We start from the raw sequence: 22,768 nt of genomic DNA on the forward strand, positions 1-22,768 counted from the left end.
ATAAGAAGTTAGTAAAAGAGGACTGCAGAGATTTCAGAGAGTTGACAGAACTGGAGGAAGTTCCCAAGGCAGGGGGTGAGGCCATGGAGCGATTTGAAATAACGATAATTAAAAAATTAAACTATTGTTGGATTGAAAGCCAACATGTCAGTAATGATAAGCTTATAGTTGAAAGGGATTTGGAAAGAGTTAGAATGAGCAGTAGAGCTTTGTGGATTAAGTTTAAATTAAGTTCATGGATGTAGAAGATGAGAGATTGGATAGGTGAGGGCCAGACACAAAGTCATAACATGAATAAGGGTTTCAGCAGCATTTGGCCTGAGACAGGAGGAAGACATTGAATATTATGGAAGTGGAAGTAGGTGATCTGTGCATAAAGAGACTAAAGCTCAACTTGAGTTCAGACGGGATGCCAAAGTTTTCCGGTTCAGTCTCAGATGTTGGCCATAGAGAAGGCTAGAGTCAGTGGTTGGGGAGAATTGGTTGCTGTGGGTACTCAAGATGATTTCACAATATTTAATTGCAGGAAGTTTTTGCTCATCCAATTTTGAAAGTCAGACTCTGTGAAATTAAGTTAACAAGTCAAGAAAATTGGTGGTGAGCTTGAGTTTAGTGACATCGGATGAATTCTGAAGTTGTATTTACTCATAATGTGCTCAGGAGGGGTTTGTAAATGTGAAATGGGCAGGGGCAGGGTGATGGAGGCAGAAGAGGGAGGGGAGTCCAGGATCAAATGTTGGGGACTCTAGGGTAACAGTGAAAGTGTGGGAGCTCATGATGTTGGTAATATATTATCATGGATAGAGGATTGGCTAAACAACAGCAGTCAGGATAAATGGTCATTTTAGGTCTGCAATTTGTAGTTTGTGTTCTGTAGGGATCTGTGCTGGGCTCTCCTCTATTTACAAATGACTTGAGTGTACAGTATTGAGGTCAAAATTGCTAATGATACAAAGAAAGATGGGAAAGCAAGTGAGGAAGACATAAAGAATCTACAAAGGGGAAACAATAGTTTAAGTAATGGGGCAAAAGTTTGGCAGATGGAGTATAATGTGAGGACATGTGGAAGAACAAAATATTGTTTAAATGGAGAGAGACTGCAGAATACTGTTCTGCAGAGAGTTCTGAGTGTCCTTGTACATGAAACACTGAAAGTCTGCAATGCAGGTCCAACTATAATTTAGAAGGCAAATAGATGTTGACGTCTATTACATGGGGAATAGAGTATAAAAGCAGGGAAGTCCTTCTAAAAGTATACAGGCTATTGGCCAGACTACACCTGTAGTAATATGTAGAGTTTTGGTCACTTAAGAAATAATAAACTTATTGGCTAATGAGGAATAGCCAGGCAGGTTAGGCTATAACCTCTGGAGTTTGAAGGTGATTTTAATGCAAGATATAAGATTCCGAGGGAGCTTGACAAAGTAGATGCACAGTTTCAAAACAACAACTCGCTCTGTTAAATGAAGATGAGGAGGAATTTCTTCCCTCAGAGGGTTGTGAGTCTTCAGAATACTCTTCCCAGATATATGTTGGAGTGTGAGGATAGGATGAATAATTGAAAAAGATAGATTTTTGGAGTGGACTGGAGACTGGAGGCTGAAGAAGGAAGACATTGATCTGATGAATTGTGTTAACAGCTGTAGAAGAGTCAAGAAAGAAGACAAGGGTTGATTTACCATTGTCACACTTGCATTGCAATGTCATTTGTGACTTCAATGAGGGTTTTTTCAATGCTGTGGCAGAGCAGAATCTGATGAGATGGGGTTAATATGGATTTCTAAAACAAAAATGGGTTTGAATTTAGAAGATGACAATACATTGAAGGACTTTGGATAGGAAGACTTTGGAGATGGGGTGGTAGCTTGCAATGATTGAAGAGCCAAGGTCAGATTTATTAAGGAGTGATGACTCAGGGTATAAAATGGGAAGACAAATCTGAGAGATGGCAACCAATAGAAATAACATGGGGTCAGGAATGAATTTAGTGTGGCCAGCTCTGTGGTGGAATTAAGATGGAGTTAGCAAGAAATGGATCTTATACACAGATGAGGTGAAGAGCAGAAATGAATGAGAAGTTCAAGTTAGAAGTGACTTCAAGCTATATCAGAGAGGTTTAGATTGACAACCAAGACCAAAAGACAGCTGAATGGAAGATCTCAATATTAGTCACTAAATGATAGTTCACGGTGTAGAGAAGCTGGGGTTATCTTTAGTGAGCAGTTTTGGCAGAGAAAAGAAGCTTTCAGTATTGCTTTTTGAAAGGAAGGACAAGGGAACGGAGATGAATGCTTTACCTTAGGAAACAATGGTAAGAGAAAGTAAGTGCTCTGAGGGTGACAAAAGCATCAAAGATAGAGCCAAGGATGTGACTGTAGATTGATACTTGCTGGGATATCACAGCAAAGGAAGACACAAGGGCAGACATTTGGGAATTAAATGTGCTATTGTAAATTACTTGAATACCTACCTAATATGGTGCAAGAGAGCAAGGGAGGATAAAAGCCATTGAATTCAGATGAAAAAGTGGACGAAGAGTTGAAATCACTGATTATGAGAAATTCCTCAGTATTGAAACTGAAAGCAGAAAAGGTATCACAGAAAGAAGTTTCTCATGTAATTTGATGGGAGTGAAATGTTAAACTTTTAAAGGTGAGGTGAGGGTGTAGAACAAACTGAGATGCCCCAAAAAGGTGCCAAAGGACACAGGGAATAAACCAAATATGATTTGATACAGTGGTATGCATGAGGCAAGTGATGGAAGGTTTGGTCAAACAGTAAGATTTATAAAGGAGGGAGGTGTTAACACTGTCAGTCAAGATTCTATTAAGCCAATCGTAATTATGCAATCTTTCACAATAAGCTAATGGTGGCAAGGATCTCCATTTCTACTTTTCTGCTGGCACTCAGTGCATACTTCACTCACCCACTGTCTCCTTATGGTTTAATTAGGAAGCAACCATCTGAAACTTCTTCTTAGCTTTTTTTTAATATAGAGGTTCTCATGTTTCTTGCAGGATATGCCAAAGTAGTTAACAGCCAATAAGGTACTTTTAAAGTGTAGGCGATGTTGCAATGTAGTAAATATGCCCTTAATTTGCTCACAGCATGCTCCCACGAACATATGCTTGACAATGAGCAGACAATTTATCTAGGTAATGTTGAGTGAGGGATAAGTATCAGCCAGGACACAGGGAAATAGCTCCAGGGTGATGTCAAAATAATGGCATGGGATCATTTACATCCATGTGAAATAATAGATAAGGCCTCAGTTTAAAGTCTTAATCAAAAAGAAAACACCCCTAGTTGAAGTGTCAACCTTATGCTCAAGTCTCTGGAGTCACGGTGGGATTCAAAACATTGCAATTCAGATATGATTACATTACTAACAACACCGAGCTTGTCTCGGGAGCTTAGCATTTTTTTGTGATCACACTGCTGTATCATTGAAGTATATTATTGCTCTAGGTCAACATCACATGAAAAGCATTCAATGCCTCACTCACTGGAATATGTGGACATCTGGTAAAAGTGTCAGAGTAAGAGTGAGAGAGGGCTAAATTGAAACATTTCAGATCCCAACGGTCTTGATAAGGTGGATGGAAAGAGGATATTTCCTCTTGCAGTAAATTAAAATTAGGGTTTACTCTTTAAAAAAAGGTCACTTGCTTAAGACAGATGAGCCACAATGTTTTATTTCAGGGTGTTGCGAGTCTTCGGAACCCTCTTCGTCAAAGAGCAGTGGAACCAGTCAAAATATCTTTAGGATAGAGACCAATAGATACTAGATAAGAAGGTACAAAGATTATCATTGGTGGACATGAATGTGATTCTGAGGTTACAACAGATCAGATACGACCTCACTAAATAGCAGCGCAGACTTGAGGGATCCAGTGACCTGCTCCCGGGTCCATCAGTAACCACCAGCAGTCGGACTGCAGCAGTTGGAGGAGGGGGCTCGCTACCGCCACCTCCAGGGCAATCGGGGAACGCCTGCCTGGCCAGCAAAGCTTGCATCTAAAATAAAACTGCGTGAACCAAATCTGAAATGCTAACCCTTTTCTCTCTCCGCCCGATCTACTGAGTACAGGCAGCAGGTCGAGCTGAGCGAACCGGGAGTGACGGCCAGGCCAAGCCCCGCCGCGCCTCGCCGCACCACGTCTGCTACGATGGAGTTCCGCGGTCCCTTTGTGCGCACCATGTCGAAGAGCGCGGCCGTGCGGGGTGACGTGACCCCTTTGTGCGCACCATGTCGGAGAGCGCGGTGACGTGGCCCCTTTGTGCGCACCATGTCGGAGAGCGCGGCGGTGCGGGGAGACATGCCGGCCAAGAGGCAGAAACTGAGCGACGAGAACAGCAATCCCGACATGTCGGCAGACGAGAATGTAAATGCAATGGACGGGGATGGGGCGGGGCAGGGAGGCGGCGTTACCCCCGACCACCGAGAACGAGCAGTTGGTTTAAAACTTCAGCGGCGCCCGGGCTGAGCGCCGGTGGGCCTGCGGTGTGGGGGGTGCAGGCGGGCGGGCAAAGAGTGAGCAACCTCCGGCCTCCCCGCTCCACGGCTCGTCAGTATGACCGTGGCCTGGTGGGGCGGGAGCAGAGAGAAGTTGCAACCCATGGCCCTGTAACTTTAAATTGCAAGGGGATCCTCCAGTAATGAGGATAAGATTACCTGTTTGGGGGGAAAAAGTTGGCCCAGTTCATGATCTGGGTTTCACTTCGTTTAATTGTATTTTAGTAACTGATCTGGGCTTCATTTCAGTTAATTGTATTTTAATAACTGGGACCATGCTGCGGTGGTATCTTTTCGACAAATCCTGGCGTTGCCTCCACCTACTGTGTACACGCTGTGACTACAAGCAATCATTCATCGAGTTGGTCCGATGAATTAAACGCTGGCCGTTTTGCTGTTAACTTCGGTTTTGACATGAGGGCGTCATCATCAGACCGAGTCCGTTTGTTTCTGTACTCATAAGAATTTAAGGAATCTGGTGGTGTATTTGTCCCCGCACTGCGTGGATCTTGGTGTATTGGGAATTAAATGGGATGGTGAAATATAGACTCGGAACAGTGGAAAAACTATCAGCACGGCTTTTCTCTTAGTTCCTTCCACCTCTTGTTTTGGTCGGTCATATGTCTGATGTGCACAGATCTACTGTTTTTCACGCCATTAAGAAATCAAGGAAATGTTTTAGTTTGTTCAATAGAATCTGGGTATGGTTCCCGAAGGATATACTTCGCCTTTGTTTGTGCATTTGTTCAAACGGACTCAGTCTGCCGAAGACGCACCCATGTCAAAACTAAACAGGAAAACGGCCAGTTTAATTCATTGCCTGTGATATGTGGATACTCATGGTAAATTGCCTATGATGTGGAGGGCTATAGTTATTTAATGGCTTTTGTTGTTTCTTCTAAGATTGATTTTTCTAATGTGCTAAAAGATCTAATTTGTTTATTTTTTAACTTGGGTTTTTGATAATTTCTTTATAAGCAAAATTTGTAAACTTATACATACCAATACTGATTTATTGTTATTTGAGGACAGATTCTCCTGTTCTTCCTATGGCTGATGTTGAGCAACGGTGATAAATTAATTTTTAAATGTTTAGTCTTATTAGCACTAACAGGATGTGAGTTGCTGTAATAGCTCCTTTCATGAATTGGAAGTTAAATGTTCTGTAATCTGGTTTGGGTGTCAACAGTTACACATTGTAGAATCTTTAATTTTACATTACTGCTTTTAAGTATTACTCTGTTATGCTTTGTGCAGTTGTGTTTAGAGTCATCCTGAGCTTTAAGTTCACTACAAGATAGCACAGAATGCATACAGTGGCATGCAAAAGTTCTGTTACTGTGAATAGGTAAGCGAGTAAAAGATGACCTGATTTCCAAAAGGCATAAAGTTAAAGATGACACATTTCTTTAATATTTTAAGCAAGATTACTTTTTTATTTCCATCTTTTACGGTTTCAAAATAACAAAAAAGGAAAAGGGCCCAAAGCAAAAGTTTGGGCACCCTGCATGGTCAGTACTTAGTAACACCCCCTTTGGCAAGTATCACCGCTTGAAAACGCTTTCTGTAGCCAGCTAAGAGTCTTTCAATTCTTGTTTGGGGGATTTTCGCCCATTCTTCCTTGCAAAAGGCTTCTAGTTCTGTGAGATTCTTGGGCCGTCTTGCATGCACTGCTCTTTTGAGGTCTATCCACAGATTTTCGATGATGTTTAGGTTGGAGGACTGTGAGGGCTATGGCAAAACCTTCAGCTTGTGCCTCTTGAGGTAGTCCATTGTGGATTTTGAGGTGTGTTTAGGATAGTTATCCTGTTGTAGAAGCTATCCTCTTTTCATCTTCAGCTTTTTTACAGACTGTGTGATGTTTGCTTCCAGAATTTACTGGTATTTAATTGAATTCATTCTTCCCTCTATCAGTGAAATGTTTCCCGTACCACTGGCTGCAACACAAGCCCAAAGCATGATCAATCCACCCCTATGCTTAACAGTTGGAGAGGTGTTCTTTTCATGAAATTCTGCACCCTCTTTTCTCCAAACATACCTTTGCTCATTGCAGCCAAAAAGTTCTATTTTAACTTCATCAGTCCACAGGACTTGTTTCCAAAATGCATCAGGCTTGTTTAGATGTTCCTTTGCAAACTTCTGATGCTGAATTTTGTGGTGAGGATGCAGGAAAGGTTTTCTTCTGATTTCTCTTCCATGAAGGTCATATATATACAAGTGTTGCTGCACAGTAGAACAGTGCACCACCACTCCAGAGTCTGCTAAATCTTCCTGAAGGTCTTTTGCAGTCAGACGGGGGTTTTGATTTACCTTTCTAGCAATCCTATGAGTAGTTCTCTCGGAAAGTTTTCTTTGTCTTCCAGACCTCAACTTGACCTCCACCGTTCCTGTTAACTCCCATTTCTTAGTTACATTACCATCTGAGGAAACAGCTACCTGAAAGCACTTTGCTATCTTCTTATAGCCTTCTCCTGCTTTGTGGGCATCATTTATTTTAATGTTCAGAGTGCTAGGCAGCTGCTTAGAGGAGCCCATGTCTGCTGATTGTTGGGACAAGGTTTGAGGAGTCAGGGTACTTATAAAGCTTTGAAATTTGCATCACCTGGCCCTTCCTAACGATGACTGTGAACAAGCCATAGCCCTAACAAGCTAATGAAGGTCTGAGACCTTGGTAAAAGTTATCTGAGAGCTCAAATCTCTTGGGGTGCCCAAACTTTTGCATGGTGCTCTTTTCCTTTTTCACTCTAAAATTGTACAAAACAAAAATAATACGCTAATCTTGCTTGCTTAAAATGTTGAAAAGAATGTTTCATCTTTCTATGACTTTTGGAGATCAGTTCATCCTCTACTGACTTAACTATTTACAGTAACAGAAATTTTGACCAGGGGTGCCCAAACTTTTGCATGCCACTGTATATAGAGGGGCAAAAGTAAATCTTGTTATGAATGACTGCAATCTGGGTCTGTAAATTTATTGATCATTGCCATAAAACATTGACCACCTGACATAGGATTTCATCATGTAGGGAGTCATATCCACCGTAACATGTATGATCAGATGGAATGTTGATCATAATTCTTCTGTGGGTTGTAAGTGTTGTTTTTGCATATTATTGATTTTTGTAGTAATAATCAAGTTGGGATATTACTTGATGCTGTATTATGTGTATCTACTTTGATATAGGGTGATACTTCTGTGTGTTTTTTCCATTTAAACTAACTTTCAAAAGAAAACAATAAATTGTAGCTGATGAAATATGAAAGCAATATAATAGATCTAGCTAGAAATATAACTAACTATCCTTGGGAAACTCTGAGTCATAGTCACATAGCACAGAAGCAAGCCCTTTAGTTCACTGTGGTACTGACTTCACCCATCTCTGAAAAATGTAAATAAAGATTACTGTAATTTATTTTGTTTGGCTTTTTAATGTTTATGACTCTTGCTTGACCAGAATGATTAAACGGTGCTTGCTCGTGATGTTGAATAAAATCAGAAGCTCCACAGAAACTGTAATCTTGCGTTTGTAAGATGACTTTTGTTTTCATTTATGTTCTGCTTGTTTTGTAGGATGATGCTGCCAGTATAGAGAGTGGTACAAATACAGAAAGACCAGACACGCCTACAAACACACCAAATGTACCAGGACGGAAGAGCTGGGGGAAAGGAAAATGGAAATCCAAGAAATGCAAATATTCCTTTAAATGTGTCAACAGTCTTAAGGTTTGTGTGAACGAAAATATCAATGCCTGATATTGTAACTGAAATCACACAGCACCTAAGACCTAGTGGTTGTTTGACAAATTTATTCTTTGTTTTTCTTGTTTTTTTAGTAGAAGTATTTTCCTCCAGGTCAAATGTGCTGGAAATGATCAGTGCTTTGCGTGGTAGCACTAAGAGGGGTACCAGTGTACTTCATAAAATATTGTGGGCAGAATTAAATACAACATTTTAGACCTAACTAATGATTATTAAATATCTAGTGTAGTTTTGTTTTTCCATCTCATGCTAGTATTTACAACTTATTTAAGAGCCTTCTCAAACCTATTCAGATTTGCAGATCTTTCGATGTGATTTGCAACATTTCTCTTGCTGGAGAAAATGTTTCTACTTCAGAGTCCAAATCTAAGGGCCATAAATACAAGTTAGTGAAACTTCCCGCTCTCTAGCAGTTTTCCACTGCGTAAAAATGAAGGGTTCCTATATTTTCCAAACAGAACTGCTGTGAACTGCAAAAAGTTGGCACTCTGCTTTTAGACTCCATAGGTGACCAGTATTGAACCATAGAAAAACCATAGAAAACTACAGCACAGAAAACAGGCCATACAGCCTTTCTAGTCTGTGCCGAAACATTATTCTGCTAGTCCTATTTACCTGCCCCCAGCCTATACCCCTCCAGACCTCTCTCGTCCATGTATCTATAAGCCTTGTATAAGGGAACTGTTCAATAGTCCTACCACAGCGGGGCAAAAGCCGTCCCCAAGCCCGGCGGCACACGCCCCCAGGCTCCCGCATCCCCTACACGATGGAAGAGGAGAGAAGAGAGAACGTCCTGCGTGGGTGGGGTCCTTGGTTATGCTGGCTGCTCGCCAAGACAACGAGAGGTAAAGACAGAGTCCAAGGAGGGGAGGCTGGTGTCCGTGATGCGCTGGGCTGTGTCCACAGCTCTCTGCAGTTTCTTGTGGTCCTGGGCAGAGTAGTTGCTGTACCAAGCCGTGATGCATCCAGATAGGATGCTTTCTATGGTGCATTGGTAAAAATTGGTGAGAGTCAAAGGGGACAAACCGAATTTCTTTAGCCTCCTGAGGAAGTAGAGGCACTGTTGAGCTTTCTTGGCTGTGGCATCTATGTGATTTGACCAGGACAGGCTGTTGGTGATGTTCACTCCCAGGAACTTGAAGCTCTCAACCTTCTCAACCTCAGCACCATTGATGTAGACAGGTGCATGTACACTGCTCCCTTTCCTGAAGTCAATGACCAGCTCTTTTGTTGACATTGAGGGAAAGGTTGTTGCCATGACACCATTCCACTAAGCTCTCTATCTCTTTCCTGTACTCCACCTCATTGCTGTTTGAGATACGGCCTCCAATGGTGGTATCACCTGCAAGTATTGTACACAGTTCTGGTCACCTAGCTATAGGAAGGATGTCATTAAGCTGGAAAGAGTGCAGAAAGGATTCACAGGATGTTACCGGGACTATAGGGCTTGAGTTATAAGAAGAGGCTGGATAGGCTGGGGTGTTATAGAAGTGACCTGAGAGGTGACCATATGAAATCATGAGGGAGGGGGGAGATAGATTTTACCAGGGTCAGGGAATCTAAAACTAGAGGATATAGATTTAAGGTGTGAGGGGAAAGATATGAAGTGGAACTGAGCGGCAATTTTTTCAGACAGAGAGTGGCGGGTCTATGGAATGAGCTGCCTGGGGAAGCTGCAGAGGCGGGTACCATTACAATGTTTAAAAGACATTTGGACAGGTCCTTGGATAGAAAAGGTTTAGAGGGATAAGGGTCAAATACAGGCAAAAGGAACTAGCTTGGATAGACATCTTGGTTGGCATGAATGAGTTGGGTCTAAGGGCCTGTTTTGAAGTGATCTGAACTGTTAATCTGGCTTCCTGTGTGTATGTAACAAAAAAAAAGTTGTGCACAACTGATTTAAAGGAAGGCTTGGTAAATACAGCAGGGAAAATTATGTGGAATGAGCATAAGGACAGAATAAACGTTGGGATAACTGACTTGTCCCTATGTTGTAAAATCTTAGGTAATTCCTAAATCCCTCTGAAGTCTGGCACAATCTTCCTTCATATGTTGATTTTCAGTGGAGGAAAAAAAAGCTTTACTCGTATCTCTGTATCTTTATTGTGCCAACAAATGAGGGACAAATTTGACTGTTTTTGTGATGATTGACATTGCTCATGACGGCTTTATTCGCCACACGATGATAACCTACCCCTTACCCTAACTTAACTTTTTGATGAAAGTGACATTGTCCTGTAACTTGGATAAGCCTTCCACCATAATACTGGTTTAGCATATTTCTGAACCACTGTTTAAATTTTCTCAGGGTCTTTGCATCCCATTTACAGATTTATTATTGAGGTGCTTCCAGGGATATTGATTTGCCAAGGAATTCAAGTGATGAAAGCCGATGTGCTGATATAAACCAAAATTATTTACATACCATGGCTTGCTTTTGTAACCTGGGAAAATAGTTTGCCAAAAGCCATAAACTGGAATGAATTGCAGTGCACATTTTTATTAAACAATGTGCATTCTTGACTTTGTGCAGATTGTTATAAAAATATGATTGGAAATTGAATTATTTCTAATGAAGGGCAAACATTTTGATTCCTATGATTTGAGAATAGTTATGGAGGGAAATATAAAATAGAAAATGCAACATTTTTGTGCAGCAGTAGGAAAATTGTAAGTTGGAAAGTTCTACCTTGATAGGGTCCCTATCAAGAATACTAACCATGACGTTTATCTGGCCTCTTGAGAGCATTGTTTGATGCAATGATATTTTGTAAATCTTCAAACTAACTTTTATGGAAGAAATTTATTCTTTGTATTGTTTTGTAGGAGGATCATGGTCAACCACTTTTTGGAGTACAGTTTAACTGGCACAGTAAGGAGGGAGACCCTTTGGTATTTGCTACTGTTGGCAGCAACCGGGTCAGTATTTCAAATTAAGTGATTTAACAAAAATGTAATACTACAAATTTCTTAAGTTCTTGCTAAAGCACTGTTCATTTGAACCCAAGCAAAGTGGACTGAATGGCCTGTTTTCATGCTGTGTGGACCTGCATTCCCTTTATAGAAAAGGGGAAGAGTGAAAGAGTGCAGTGTTGGGGAATTGCCTCATGGTTTTAGCATGGGATCTGGCCCCTTCTATTTCAATGGGTATTGTAAATCTATGGATTCAGAGGCATTGGGGAATGTAATTTACTTATAAAAATAATGTTACTTCAATTTAATGTTATTATGTTAACTTTAATTTTGATTTAAAAATGTTCTTTAGTTCAATTTTAATAGTGTGTAAATGTTCAAAAAAGATTATTAAAAATGATTGAAAGGTTTTGTTGTTGGCAATTTCTGCACTTCCAACTTTGCTGGCTGTTGGATGCTTTGGGGTTGGGCCTCCACGTTACACCTTGGTGCATAGAGGCCCAGTGGGATGGTCACTTCACATCTGACTCAGGTAATTGAGGATGTGAGTGAACAGTAGGTGGCAATTCCATGTAACTGACACACTCCAGCATTGTTTAATCTATATATTCTAATTCTCTCTTTTATTTTGACAAGGTCACACTTTATGAATGTCACTCGCAAGGGGAAATACGATTATTGCAATCGTATGTGGACGCTGATGTATCCTTGGAATACAGTCATATAATGATGGATGTGAAGTTGACGCTTTAGGAGATATAAATTTAGTTAGAATGTGCTGTTGTGTCATTTAATGCCTGGAATTTTATAGAGCCATTTTCAGCTGGGTTAAAATTGGATGATCAATTTTTTTTTGGAGAAGGGAGTAAAGTCCAAGGACAGGTAGTTTCATTGAGCAATGAAATCTATTTAAATAACTGAAACAAAGTTAAATATTCTAGTACTTTTAAGGTAGGAGGCCAGAATGGGGCAGAATTCTTTGATTTGGAGGACCAAGATTTTCATGAGCAGCTAACCAGATTTGGTAACAGCTATAATTAATTTCAAAAGGGCAGTAAACTTGAATGTAACCACATGTTAATTGATAACACCTCTATTGGACATTGGGATATAAACCTCTGGAGAGATTTAAAACAAAATTATGCTGCCTAGTTGAAATTGTCATGGATAAATCTGCGTCTGGGTAAGATTGTTTCCTAGTTCAGATTGGAGGAATTGGAGGCAATTTAAAAAAAAATAAAGGAGCAACGATGTACTATGAATAAGAATTCTCAGTATTGACACTAACTCTGGAGCTGATCAGACAGATGAAAACTTCTACACGTGTGCTTGGACGTATGACAGTAATACAAGCCACCCCCTCCTGGCTGTGGCAGGATCAAGGGGCATTATCCGAATTATTAATCCTATCTCCATGCAGTGCATTAAGGTGAGTGCATGTTTGGATAATATTTTGTAGGTTAAATTTTGTAATGGTTACTCTTGTCTACAAAATAAAAGCAAATAATGTAGGTAGACTATTATACATGGTTAAATGTTAATGATCTTTTATCCTATGGCATATTTGTGCTAGTGTGATAAATTCATATTTTTACTTTTTAAAAATTGTTTTAATTAAATACTTAAGTTTCTGTCTTCAAATGTGGCAGGTTCTAAATCAAGCAGGATTGTTTGGTGTTTAAATAAAATAAAATAAAAGGGATGTGTTTTTTAAGAGGAACTTTTGTAAAAAAAAAAATTGATTGATGTTGTAGTGGTAAACTTGGCTCTCAAATGTTGGCCATAAAATGATGCAATAACTTCTTGGGTTTCAAACATTTATGGTAACTACCCAAAGAAAGTCTACAAATTCTAAGGACTTGCATGGTCTAAGGGAGGTGATAGTGAAGACAACAAAGAACTGCAGATTATGGAATCTGATAAAGGATGGTGGTGAGTGGGACCTGATAAGGGAGGGATACTAGGCAAAAGGGGAACAGTTGAGGGAAAACAAAAGGAAAACGGCTCCCAGCCTCTGTCGCTTTCTCTTCCCCTCCTTTCCCCACCTGCTCCATCTGCCCATCAACCACTCCTTACCTTTATTCATCTATTGCTTACCTGCTCCTGCCTCACCCCTCCCCCTCGCCTCTTTATACTGATTATCTCCCCTTGACACTCTCAGCCTGATGCAGACATCAACTATCCCTTTGCCTCCACAGATGATGCTTGACTTGCTGCATTCCTCCAGTTTGCAAATGCTGACATCTGGAACTAAAAACAGTCTTGTCTTTTTCAGTTATCTTGTTCTGCTCAAGTCATTGTGCTTTCTATGAAATGTTGTGGTTTATGTAAAGTTTAGGGATTGATAATTTAATGAAGCAAAGAGTTATATAACTGCTCACAATCCAGGAAGATAGTGAGTTCCTTTTTATATTGACCCATGAAAACAGAATTGCTGTTTGCATTGAAAGTTGAAGTAAACCAAGACATTTTCTACTGGTCAAAGACCTTTTCCTTGATCAGACATCAATTTACAAAAAAAACTTTAATTTGAAATGATAAAATAAGATAGAACCTCTGCAAAAAGTTACAAAAGGTAAATCATTGGACTTCTTCCAGTTTCAGGTTGATCAGAACATTTCTGATATTGAAGGGAGTGAATAATCAGATCACAGCATGACTTTCAGTAATGCTATTTTTGATGTCAAAAGTGGAGATGATTGCGAAGACTGATATTTTATTTCCAGAAAAACCTTTAGAAATCAAAAGTTTATAAGTTATATTGATACTCTTACAGTCAATTTTCAGTTCAATAAGTTGCTGTTTTAAAAGGAGTAGACTAACTTCATTATTTTAATTAAGTATTATTCATTGTAAATGAAATTGACATGGCTTTCTTCCCTTTTTATTGATTGTAGCACTATGTTGGACATGGTAATGCCATCAATGAGCTAAAATTCCACCCCAGAGAGCCAAATCTTCTTCTTTCTGTAAGCAAAGGTAAACTGGCAATTAGCTAGTTTGTAAACTAGCTTGGTTTCAAATTTTCTTGGGGCCCTGTGTAACGGTGGGATTGAGATTTTATCTGAAATTTCTTTTAATGGTTAGCTGCAGGTTCAGCAATGCTGCTGGATCTAGATATTGACTTGAACCTTAAGGCAGGAATTGGATATTATACTTTTATCTATTTATACTGAAATGTTGCTGCAGTAATCTGTCTGTGGTAGCTGCAGAAGGTCCAGGGTGTTGGTGTAATTGTGGGAAGGGCAAGGGAAAATTGACTTGGAAAAGAATAAATTGAAAATAGTCCTTTTATGTGAGTAGTTTCTAAAATTATACTCAGGAAATAATGCTTCCAATCTTATGCATTTTCATCTTGCAGTGTAAATTTACATTAAGTAAACTTTTGTGTGTAAAGAAAGTGTTTGTAAACAAAAAACTGAAGTCCATTTCACAAAGATTCAAGGCATTAGTATTAGGTTCAGTATATATTTTAAGCATTTTCCCCTGTTCCATTCTATTTTTTGCTAGCCTATATTTCAAATAAAATAATTTCTTCAGCATCATTTCTTGCTTTTGGGCTGTCTGAATTTCCATTGAAGATTTTGCAAATAAGTTCAAAAATGTTAGTCTTTGATTTTTAAAAAAATAACTGCATAGAAATCATGTTATCTGATGCAAGGTAAAACATTAGTTGCTTTACAATTGTAGGTTACAGTGGCATTATTTGGGAAATGTTTTGTAAAGACATGGAATTGTCACTAGACTCTAAGAGCCCTTGGCTTATCAAAATGATTAAAAACTGCAACTTCTATGAAGTATTCCACTTGAGGCTAAATGGAGTCTGTTTCACATTAGATCATGCTCTAAGATTTTGGAACATCCAAACTGACACTTTAGTTGCGATATTTGGAGGTGTGGAAGGACACCGAGATGAAGTTCTGAGTGCAGTAAGTGACCAATGATGTTTCATGCTGTTATAAAATTTGGCCACTGTTGGTAATGTAAAAATCCATTAAGGATTTGCCTGAGTATGTAATTATATATCTATGTAGAAAAGACATGAGTTTTTGGCACAACTTAGACTCCTATGGATAGATTCATCAACAAAACACAGGAAATGTATTGAATGATAAGGAGATGCTCTGGAGTTCGCATGTGTTAATGACTGGATGGTCGCAGGGGCACTGTTTTATCTGATTTCTAAATGCCACATATTGCAAGATGTTCTGGCTTAAGTATGTGTGTTTTCTCTTGCCATTGCATTTTGGTGAGGCAGTTAAATGGGGCATGACTAGGCAGTGTGGGAACATGGCAAACAGGAAATATGCTTGTTAGAGTTGTAGAGGTGCAATTGCATTTATGTTACTTAGAGATTTGTTTATGTCTCTACAAATGTTGCTTAGTTGGTTGAGGTAGGGCTAGGGTAGTGGAATGAGATTCGAAGTTAGCTACAAGGTTTGTGCAAAGAATGCTAATTATTTGCTAAGTGGAACAGTATCACCAAAATGTAGCCTGGTATGAGGATAAACAATGTCGCTTCTGAAACGTATGGCAAGATATTTAGTGGGTTACGGGGAAAGCTTGTTCATACAACTTCCCAGTATGAAATAATGGTCGTTGGGTAGTGTAGAAAGTTCAATAGGATGTTACTCAAAAATGTACTGATAATCAACAGTTGAAGTAGATGGGAACATAAATTCCTTTTTACATCTCAGCAAGGAGGAGGAGTGTGAAGTAAAAAGATTACTTCCCTTAGTGTCGTAAATGCAAAAAAAATGTTTCTTATGAAGCAGGTTCACCGGTTTTATACAGGGAACTATGGCAACCATACAAGATCCAACAAACAATAATAAGTAAGTTAGCTTGAATATTGGTGAGAATATCGGAAGAGCTGTCTTACACTGCCATGAATTGCACCGTGAGGTGTTTTGGTATTTGAATAAAGGGTTTTGAGATCTGAGTTTAATGGCTCATCTGATATATTCCACTTGTGGTGAAGTATGTTGAGATATTAGTTAAGGTTATGCACTCAAGATTCTGAAGTGAAGTGTGAATCCACATTCTGTATATGTGAGTGCTTTCAGCAAGTTAAATGCAATCTTGGGAATCTGGTATAAATGGTCCACCTGTTGGTAGATATGTTAGATTCTGCTATTCTGATTAATGTCTTTATATATTAAATAGAAATTGGACGTTTACCTTGAAACTTAATGTGCTTTACAGGTATGTTATGGCAAACAAAATGTTTTCCATAAAAAAATCAAATAATATTTGAAGTATTCAATAAAATATATTTTATGATCCAGTGAATATGATCATTCTGTTATGTTTACTTTCATTTGTAGGATTTTGATCTCCTTGGAGAGAAAATCATGTCTTGTGGCATGGATCATTCCCTTAAATTGTGGCGAATCAACTCTGAAAGAATGTTAAAGGCTATTAAGGCATCAAATGAATATAATCCAAGTAAGACTAACAGGTAACATATTTCAACCATTTGTTCTGTTCATTGCATTGCCTTTAGGTTTTGTCATGACAAATGTATCTATAATGAAACTGTTTTTGCTGCCTTAACAGATAGGAAAGCTAATATCCAAAAACATTGCAGTGCAAGTTAATCCATATGTATATTTAAAAACAAAAACAACCCCACCCACTCCAATAAGTTTGTGAAAGATTTCCAGTATCTTTGGTTTGAAGTTACAGTTCTGCATTTTATAAAGATTGTCATCTCAATATCAATTTCCCATTCAACTGATGTCATTAAAAAAAACTTAATTGAAGTATCCATTCAATTTTTTTTAAACTTAATTTCTGCATTCATTTTGAAGACCAATTGCAGTGTCCCTTCCGTAATTCCAATTGAGATGAGCTAGCCCACAACACTAGGGGTCAAAACTGGGACTTCTAATAAGCATATTGTTCGGTTTCTAATTATCTCTGAAACGTTTGGCTGAGTCATGCTTGATCTGAAAAAAATGTTACAAATTTGTAATCAATACTGTCTGTTTTACATTTCCCAGTTTGTCAGCTTATTCTGTAAGTTGTAACCATGTCTACTTATGTTTTGTACATTTTTGTTTAAATATCTGGATTAACATCAGGTAGTTCTTGATGTTCTTGTAAACTCCCCTTTTAACTGGCTTATGGACTCTTCCTAACTTTTAATTCCATGCAATGTGTCCCTGGGCTGCGTTTGTAGCATCCTGATGTGGTCGGCCCTAGGATGTTGATGATGGAGACTCAGTAACAGTAATGCTATTGAACATAACTTTCTCATGTTTGAAGTGGTCATTGATTGCATTTGTGTGGCATTAATGTTGCTTTCAACAAAACAGAATATTGTCCAGATCATGCAATGTGCATGCATGGTCTGTAGCTTCATCTGGGGATTTGTGAAGCACATCCGATGGCAGATTCCATCAGTGATGCTGCAATTGGCCAAATTGAATTTGTCACTTCTGTGAATTGGATGCATCTGGGATTTTTTCTACTTCATGCACATGCCAGTGAAGTAACAGTACTAAAATAGCTCGGTCAGAGGCTCAGTTGGTTCTTGGCATGGTTTTGGCACTGTAGCCATGATATTAGCGTCCAGATTGCAGATCAAAAAATATAGATGCTGGAAACTGAAGTAAAAGTGGGAAAATATTAGAAACACTCATCATGTCAGATAGTATCTGTGGAAAGAGAAACGGAGTTAATATTTCAGGTCAAAGACCTTTCATCGAAATTGTTTCTCTTTGCCATATCCAAAGTCCTTTGGACATTTCTTGACATCAAGAGGGTTGAGTAGAATTGATTGAAGATTGGTTTTCTCTGGACTGAGATGGATTGCTCACTTGGTACTTTTGACTGAAGATGGTTGCACATGCTTTAACTTTTTGCGTTAGTTCTAGGTTCTGCTGTCATTGAGGATTGGCATATTTGGGCAGAGACACCTAGATGCCAAAAATGAGTTTAAGACAAAATGTAAATTCTCAAGTTACTGTGGTATTTGAACTCTCAAATCCAGATTGCTCATCCAATAACATAAATCATTCGGCTGCTGTACTCCCTAGAATTATTAACCAAGTTCACCTTACCAAAAGCCCTCCCTTGGGCTACTTTGGATGATGGATGGACCCTTTAGTAAAAAATTCCATTTTTTTTTTGTATTGTAGGCCATTTGTATCACAAAAAATCCATTTCCCTGATTTCTCTACGAGGGATATACATCGGAATTATGTGGACTGTGTGCGGTGGCTTGGAGATTTGATATTATCAAAGGTAAACATTCTGTTCCTTTTTTTTCTTCAATAGGTAATTCCTGAATTATAAATACTCTTTGTCAGAGTTGAACTGAAAGCAGATTGCTGATGCTCCAGGTCAGAAGTCAATACGTAGCACAGAAAGACCTCTCCATGAAAGGAGGCTCAGAAGTCCCTTGAGTGAAAATAAATCTGTTTTTAGCAATGCAAAACTTGGAGGCTCAATAATGTGTTAGATGTTTTCTGTTGTTTGGGAGCTATATTTTAAAATTGGAATAGGACAAAAGATTCTAATGACATTATTTTCTATATTTTGACGTGGGTTAGAATTATTTTAATAGTTCAGCAGTATGATTGGACCACAGACTAACTTATAGTTATGTTAACTGTTATAGTCATGTGAAAATGCCATTGTGTGCTGGAAACCTAGCAAAATGGAAGATGACATTGATAGAATAAAACCAAATGAATCAAATGTGACAATACTGGGAAGATTTGATTACAGTCAATGTGACATCTGGTACATGAGGTTCTCGATGGATTTCTGGCAGAAGGTAAGAATAAAGTATGCGGAAAGGTTCAGTCGATATAATTTAGTTGTGTATTCCTATAACTTATTATTCGTGGTAATTAGTTGGCTGCCAGTAACCCACTCAAGGGTTATGATTTACTTTTTTGAAAGGATTTCAGTGATTATAGAGAGTGGTAGACGACAATGTGAATAGGAAGATTATGATTGTACAAGTGTGGCTGTCTCTTTGCTAAACTTGTAATGTTTGCAATTGAGTGGCCTTTTGCATCATTTACTTTTTTACTGTTCTTGGAGTGCTTTGCTGCCATTAACTGAATATTGAGTTTTTTGATTTCAAGCTAAACATGAAGTAATATTGTTTAAGTATCTTCAGTTATGTAGAGTTTATTGTTTAAAAACCTTTAAACCTTAAACTATTCAATTATTAAAATCTAAATTTCTTTTTAAAGATGTTGGCATTGGGTAATCAAGTTGGAAAACTCTATGTATGGGACCTCGAAGTGGAAGATCCTCATAAGGCTAAGTTAGAATGTTTTTCACTATCTTATTTTGTAACAGACATACCAAAATCAACATATAAGGTTCTCCACCTGTTCTGAAATTATGGACAACTTGTTTTCTGTGGGTCTGCTTTCAAAAATGTCATTCTAATGAGACTTGTTTTATTTATAAAAACAGAGCCTGCTTTAAACAAATTTTAATTCTTCCATCTTGCACAGATTTCTAATTTACCCTTATCAATGGCAGAGCAAGCTGGCTAACACTCTTCCAAAGTCTATTCTAGTGCTTCACTTAACTATTTGCTTATTCAATAACAAACTACTTGGGGTGACTGAAGCTCAGATTTTCAGTGTTTACCTGTGACTTTAATATAGTTGATTTTGGAACTTGCAAAAAGGGGAAATGCTAGTCCATTGTGCAAAATCATTTGCAAACTCTGCCATAATGAACTGCTGCACTTAGTTGATACTGTAGTTAAGCTTTCAACTATTTTCTGATTTTATTATGTTTTAGATGCACAACACTGGCTTATCCAAAATGCACTGCGGCGATACGACAAACCAGTTTTAGCAGAGATAGCAGTATTCTCATTGCTGTTTGTGACGATGCCACGATTTGGCGCTGGGACAGACTTCGATAGAAGGAATTGAGTGTGTTCTAAATCATGTACCAATGACAAGAAAGAATATTTTCTGTTTGCTTTGGCCAGTTTTCATTTTGTTAATTGGATATTGTTGTCTTTGCAGATTTGCTAATGCAAACTGTGCAATTGTTTGACTTCTTCCTTTGTGCTGCTTGTGCTTGTGTCAATAAATATATTTTTATATACATTGTCTGCCTATATGTTAATACTGTTGATAAATCTTGGACAATTTCACTTATAATTGCAATAAAACTGGCATAATTACATTCAAAACCTAGACCCCTTGACTTTGCAGCAGCTGATGTTAAAAACAATTTTTCTACCCTGTAATGCCTTTGAACTGGGCATTTCATGTGCTGAAACCGACAAGGTTTAGACCAAGTGTTGGGAAATGGGATTGGACTGGGTAGCACTATTGGGTGGTATAGACTTGACGGGCTGATGGATCTCTTCTGCCATAAATTTCTTTGATTCTGATAAATCCATCTGAACTTGCACTCTCCACTGCTCATTAACAATTCTTCAATCTGCTTGGTTATGAAAATGCCCAGATGATTCAAAAGCAAAACGGCAGTTCCTGTTGTAGTGGATATTGACATGAAACCATCTGTTTCCACATGAGCTTGCCCTGTTCTCATTGTACCAGACAGTTAATCAACAGGAATGCAGTTAAACTCCCATCTGTAGTATATAAAATGCCTGGTAAGCAGCTATTGTTAGGTACAAGTGCTACTTTGGGCTTTTACTGCATTGCTCACTAGTGCACCATATTCTTTTCACTTGAATATACTTGTATCATTAAGCCAAGCACGTGGCATGAAGCCCAAAGAATAAATGCATATTGAACCACAGATCTTGGAATGATACATGTGCCAGCTGGATTGAAGCTAAACCCAAATTGCATTAATAGTAGTGAATGAAAAATGAATTGATTTTTTCTAAATTGGGAAAACCAGATAGGTCAGGTGATTGCTCTGTAGAATGCCTCTTAAGTCTGCAAAGGTGACCCTGAACTCTTTCTCTGAATCTCTACATTTGGCCTCCCACACTATTCCAATTAAGGAATGAGACCTAATCTGATCAGATTGTGTATTAAATTCACATTTTCAGAAAATCAGCCTTTTCAGTTATGCATCTTAAATTTCCAGCTTCTATTTTTTGTTTCTTTTCTGGTAACTCAAGATTTCATTTGTCTCCTTCATACATCTCCAGATACATCTTTTATTATTCAATAGCCTTTGAAGCCTCTTGCAGCCAGTACCATGAGCATGCAAATCTCTCCCAGTCTCCACCCTATCGCAGATCCTTTAGCCCTTTGCGCCTGCTGTGCTACTCAATACCATTATGACAGTCAACGGTTCAGAAACTGCTTCTTCCCCTCTGCCATTAGATTTCCAAATGGTCCATGAACACGACCTCATTATTACCTTTTCTTGCACTGTATTTACTTTTGTAATTTATAGTGATTTTATGTCAGCACTGTACTGCTGCTGCAAAACAACAAACTTCACGTCATCTGTCAGTGATAATCTCATTCTGATTCCTCTATTTCAATACCATGTTCTTGCTTTCTCCACACCCCTTGACGCCTTTTGATCTAGAAATCTATGTTTTTAACTATGTTCAATGACTTGGTCTCCGAAGTCTATTGTAATAGAGTCCCATAAGTTTACTATCCTCCGAGTTAAGACATTTCTCTTTCTCCTGTGCTCAGTCCTAAACGCCCTGAGACTGAGACAGACTGCAACCCTTTTAGCATTTCCCCCACGCACCCCACTTCCCGGATCCAGCCTGTCAAGCCCTGTCCGAATTGTGTATGTTTCAACGTGATTTTCTCTCATACTTCTAAACTAGTGATTATACGTCGTCAATCCAATCTCTCCTCACAATACCGTTCCATCATCCCAATAATCAATCAGGTGAACTGTACAAGTAAAATTAGAGTGAAAAGGATTGTTAGCCTGAGTAAGGAACTGTACCGTTATGTTAATTTCCACGTGTACTGCAAACTCACTGCTGCACCATATACTATGAAATGAATATACATTATTCAGTTAAATGCATGGTATGAAGGTATAAGGGTCTAAACCCCAGATCTTAAATCTGGAAGTCTATGTGATAAACTGTGGGCCTGGAAAACAAACACCGTTCATTTGAAGCTGCAAAAATCCGACGCGATGCTGTAATAGGAAGCTGTGCATCAACGCCCTATGGAAACCAACGGCCCGCTATTCCTGGAATCTTCCTGTTGCCCAGGATTCAAGGAATCCATAATTTGGTTTTTTGTCTATGAGAAACAGAATCGAGAAAAAAATGGCAAAACAAATCAAACTCCAGCAGTTGGGCTGACGAAGTGGAAGAAAGGCTGCAGACCAGCACTTTGGACAGAGGTCCCCTAATCCAAGCAAGAACTTTCACCAAACTGTGAGTGGAAACCACAGTTTAATCAATCTTGATTGCAATCAGAGATTCCACAAAGGCCCATCCCTCACATCGCCCAGGACCTTTGGAGCCAAACTTCCCGCTGACACCAACAACTTTCCATAAAACCCAAGGAACTTGATGCAAAGGCGGCATTTTCTGATGATATTTATAGATGGAGAACGAAAGCCGGTAACAAAATCAACTTGCAGCAGAAGTCAGATGTCAATCAAGTAATTAATTTGCAGGG

At 38.8% G+C, this 22,768-nt stretch overlaps 1 protein-coding gene across 1 annotated transcript; it reads left to right on the plus strand.

The window, feature by feature from the left end:
• Window positions 1-4,286: 4,286 nt before the first annotated feature.
• eed (embryonic ectoderm development) lies at window positions 4,287-20,344 on the plus strand. The gene is made up of 12 exons (XM_052026058.1): window positions 4,287-4,385; window positions 8,088-8,240; window positions 11,103-11,195; window positions 11,826-11,891; window positions 12,493-12,618; window positions 14,087-14,168; window positions 15,027-15,118; window positions 16,517-16,650; window positions 18,335-18,440; window positions 18,817-18,975; window positions 19,403-19,476; window positions 19,968-20,344. Exons 1-12 carry the CDS (start codon window positions 4,290-4,292, stop codon window positions 20,092-20,094), a joined length of 1,308 nt encoding a protein of 435 aa, XP_051882018.1. The 5' UTR covers window positions 4,287-4,289; the 3' UTR covers window positions 20,095-20,344.
• Window positions 20,345-22,768: the final 2,424 nt, after the last annotated feature.

Source organism: Pristis pectinata, chromosome 11 (genome assembly GCF_009764475.1).
Source record: "Pristis pectinata isolate sPriPec2 chromosome 11, sPriPec2.1.pri, whole genome shotgun sequence".
Classification (NCBI taxonomy): Eukaryota; Metazoa; Chordata; class Chondrichthyes; order Rhinopristiformes; family Pristidae; genus Pristis; species Pristis pectinata.

What these genes read in the sequence shown, in the direction of transcription:
- eed (XM_052026058.1), top strand. Translation starts at nt 4,290, where the DNA reads ATGTCGGAGAGCGCGGCGGTGCGGGGAGACATGCCGGCCAAGAGGCAG. An exon ending in GAGATGAAGTTCTGAGTGCA is followed by an intron (nt 15,119 to 16,516) that starts GTAAGTGACCAA and finishes TTTCATTTGTAG; the next exon opens with GATTTTGATCTCCTTGGAGA. An exon ending in CGATGGATTTCTGGCAGAAG is followed by an intron (nt 18,976 to 19,402) that starts GTAAGAATAAAG and finishes TTCTTTTTAAAG; the next exon opens with ATGTTGGCATTGGGTAATCA.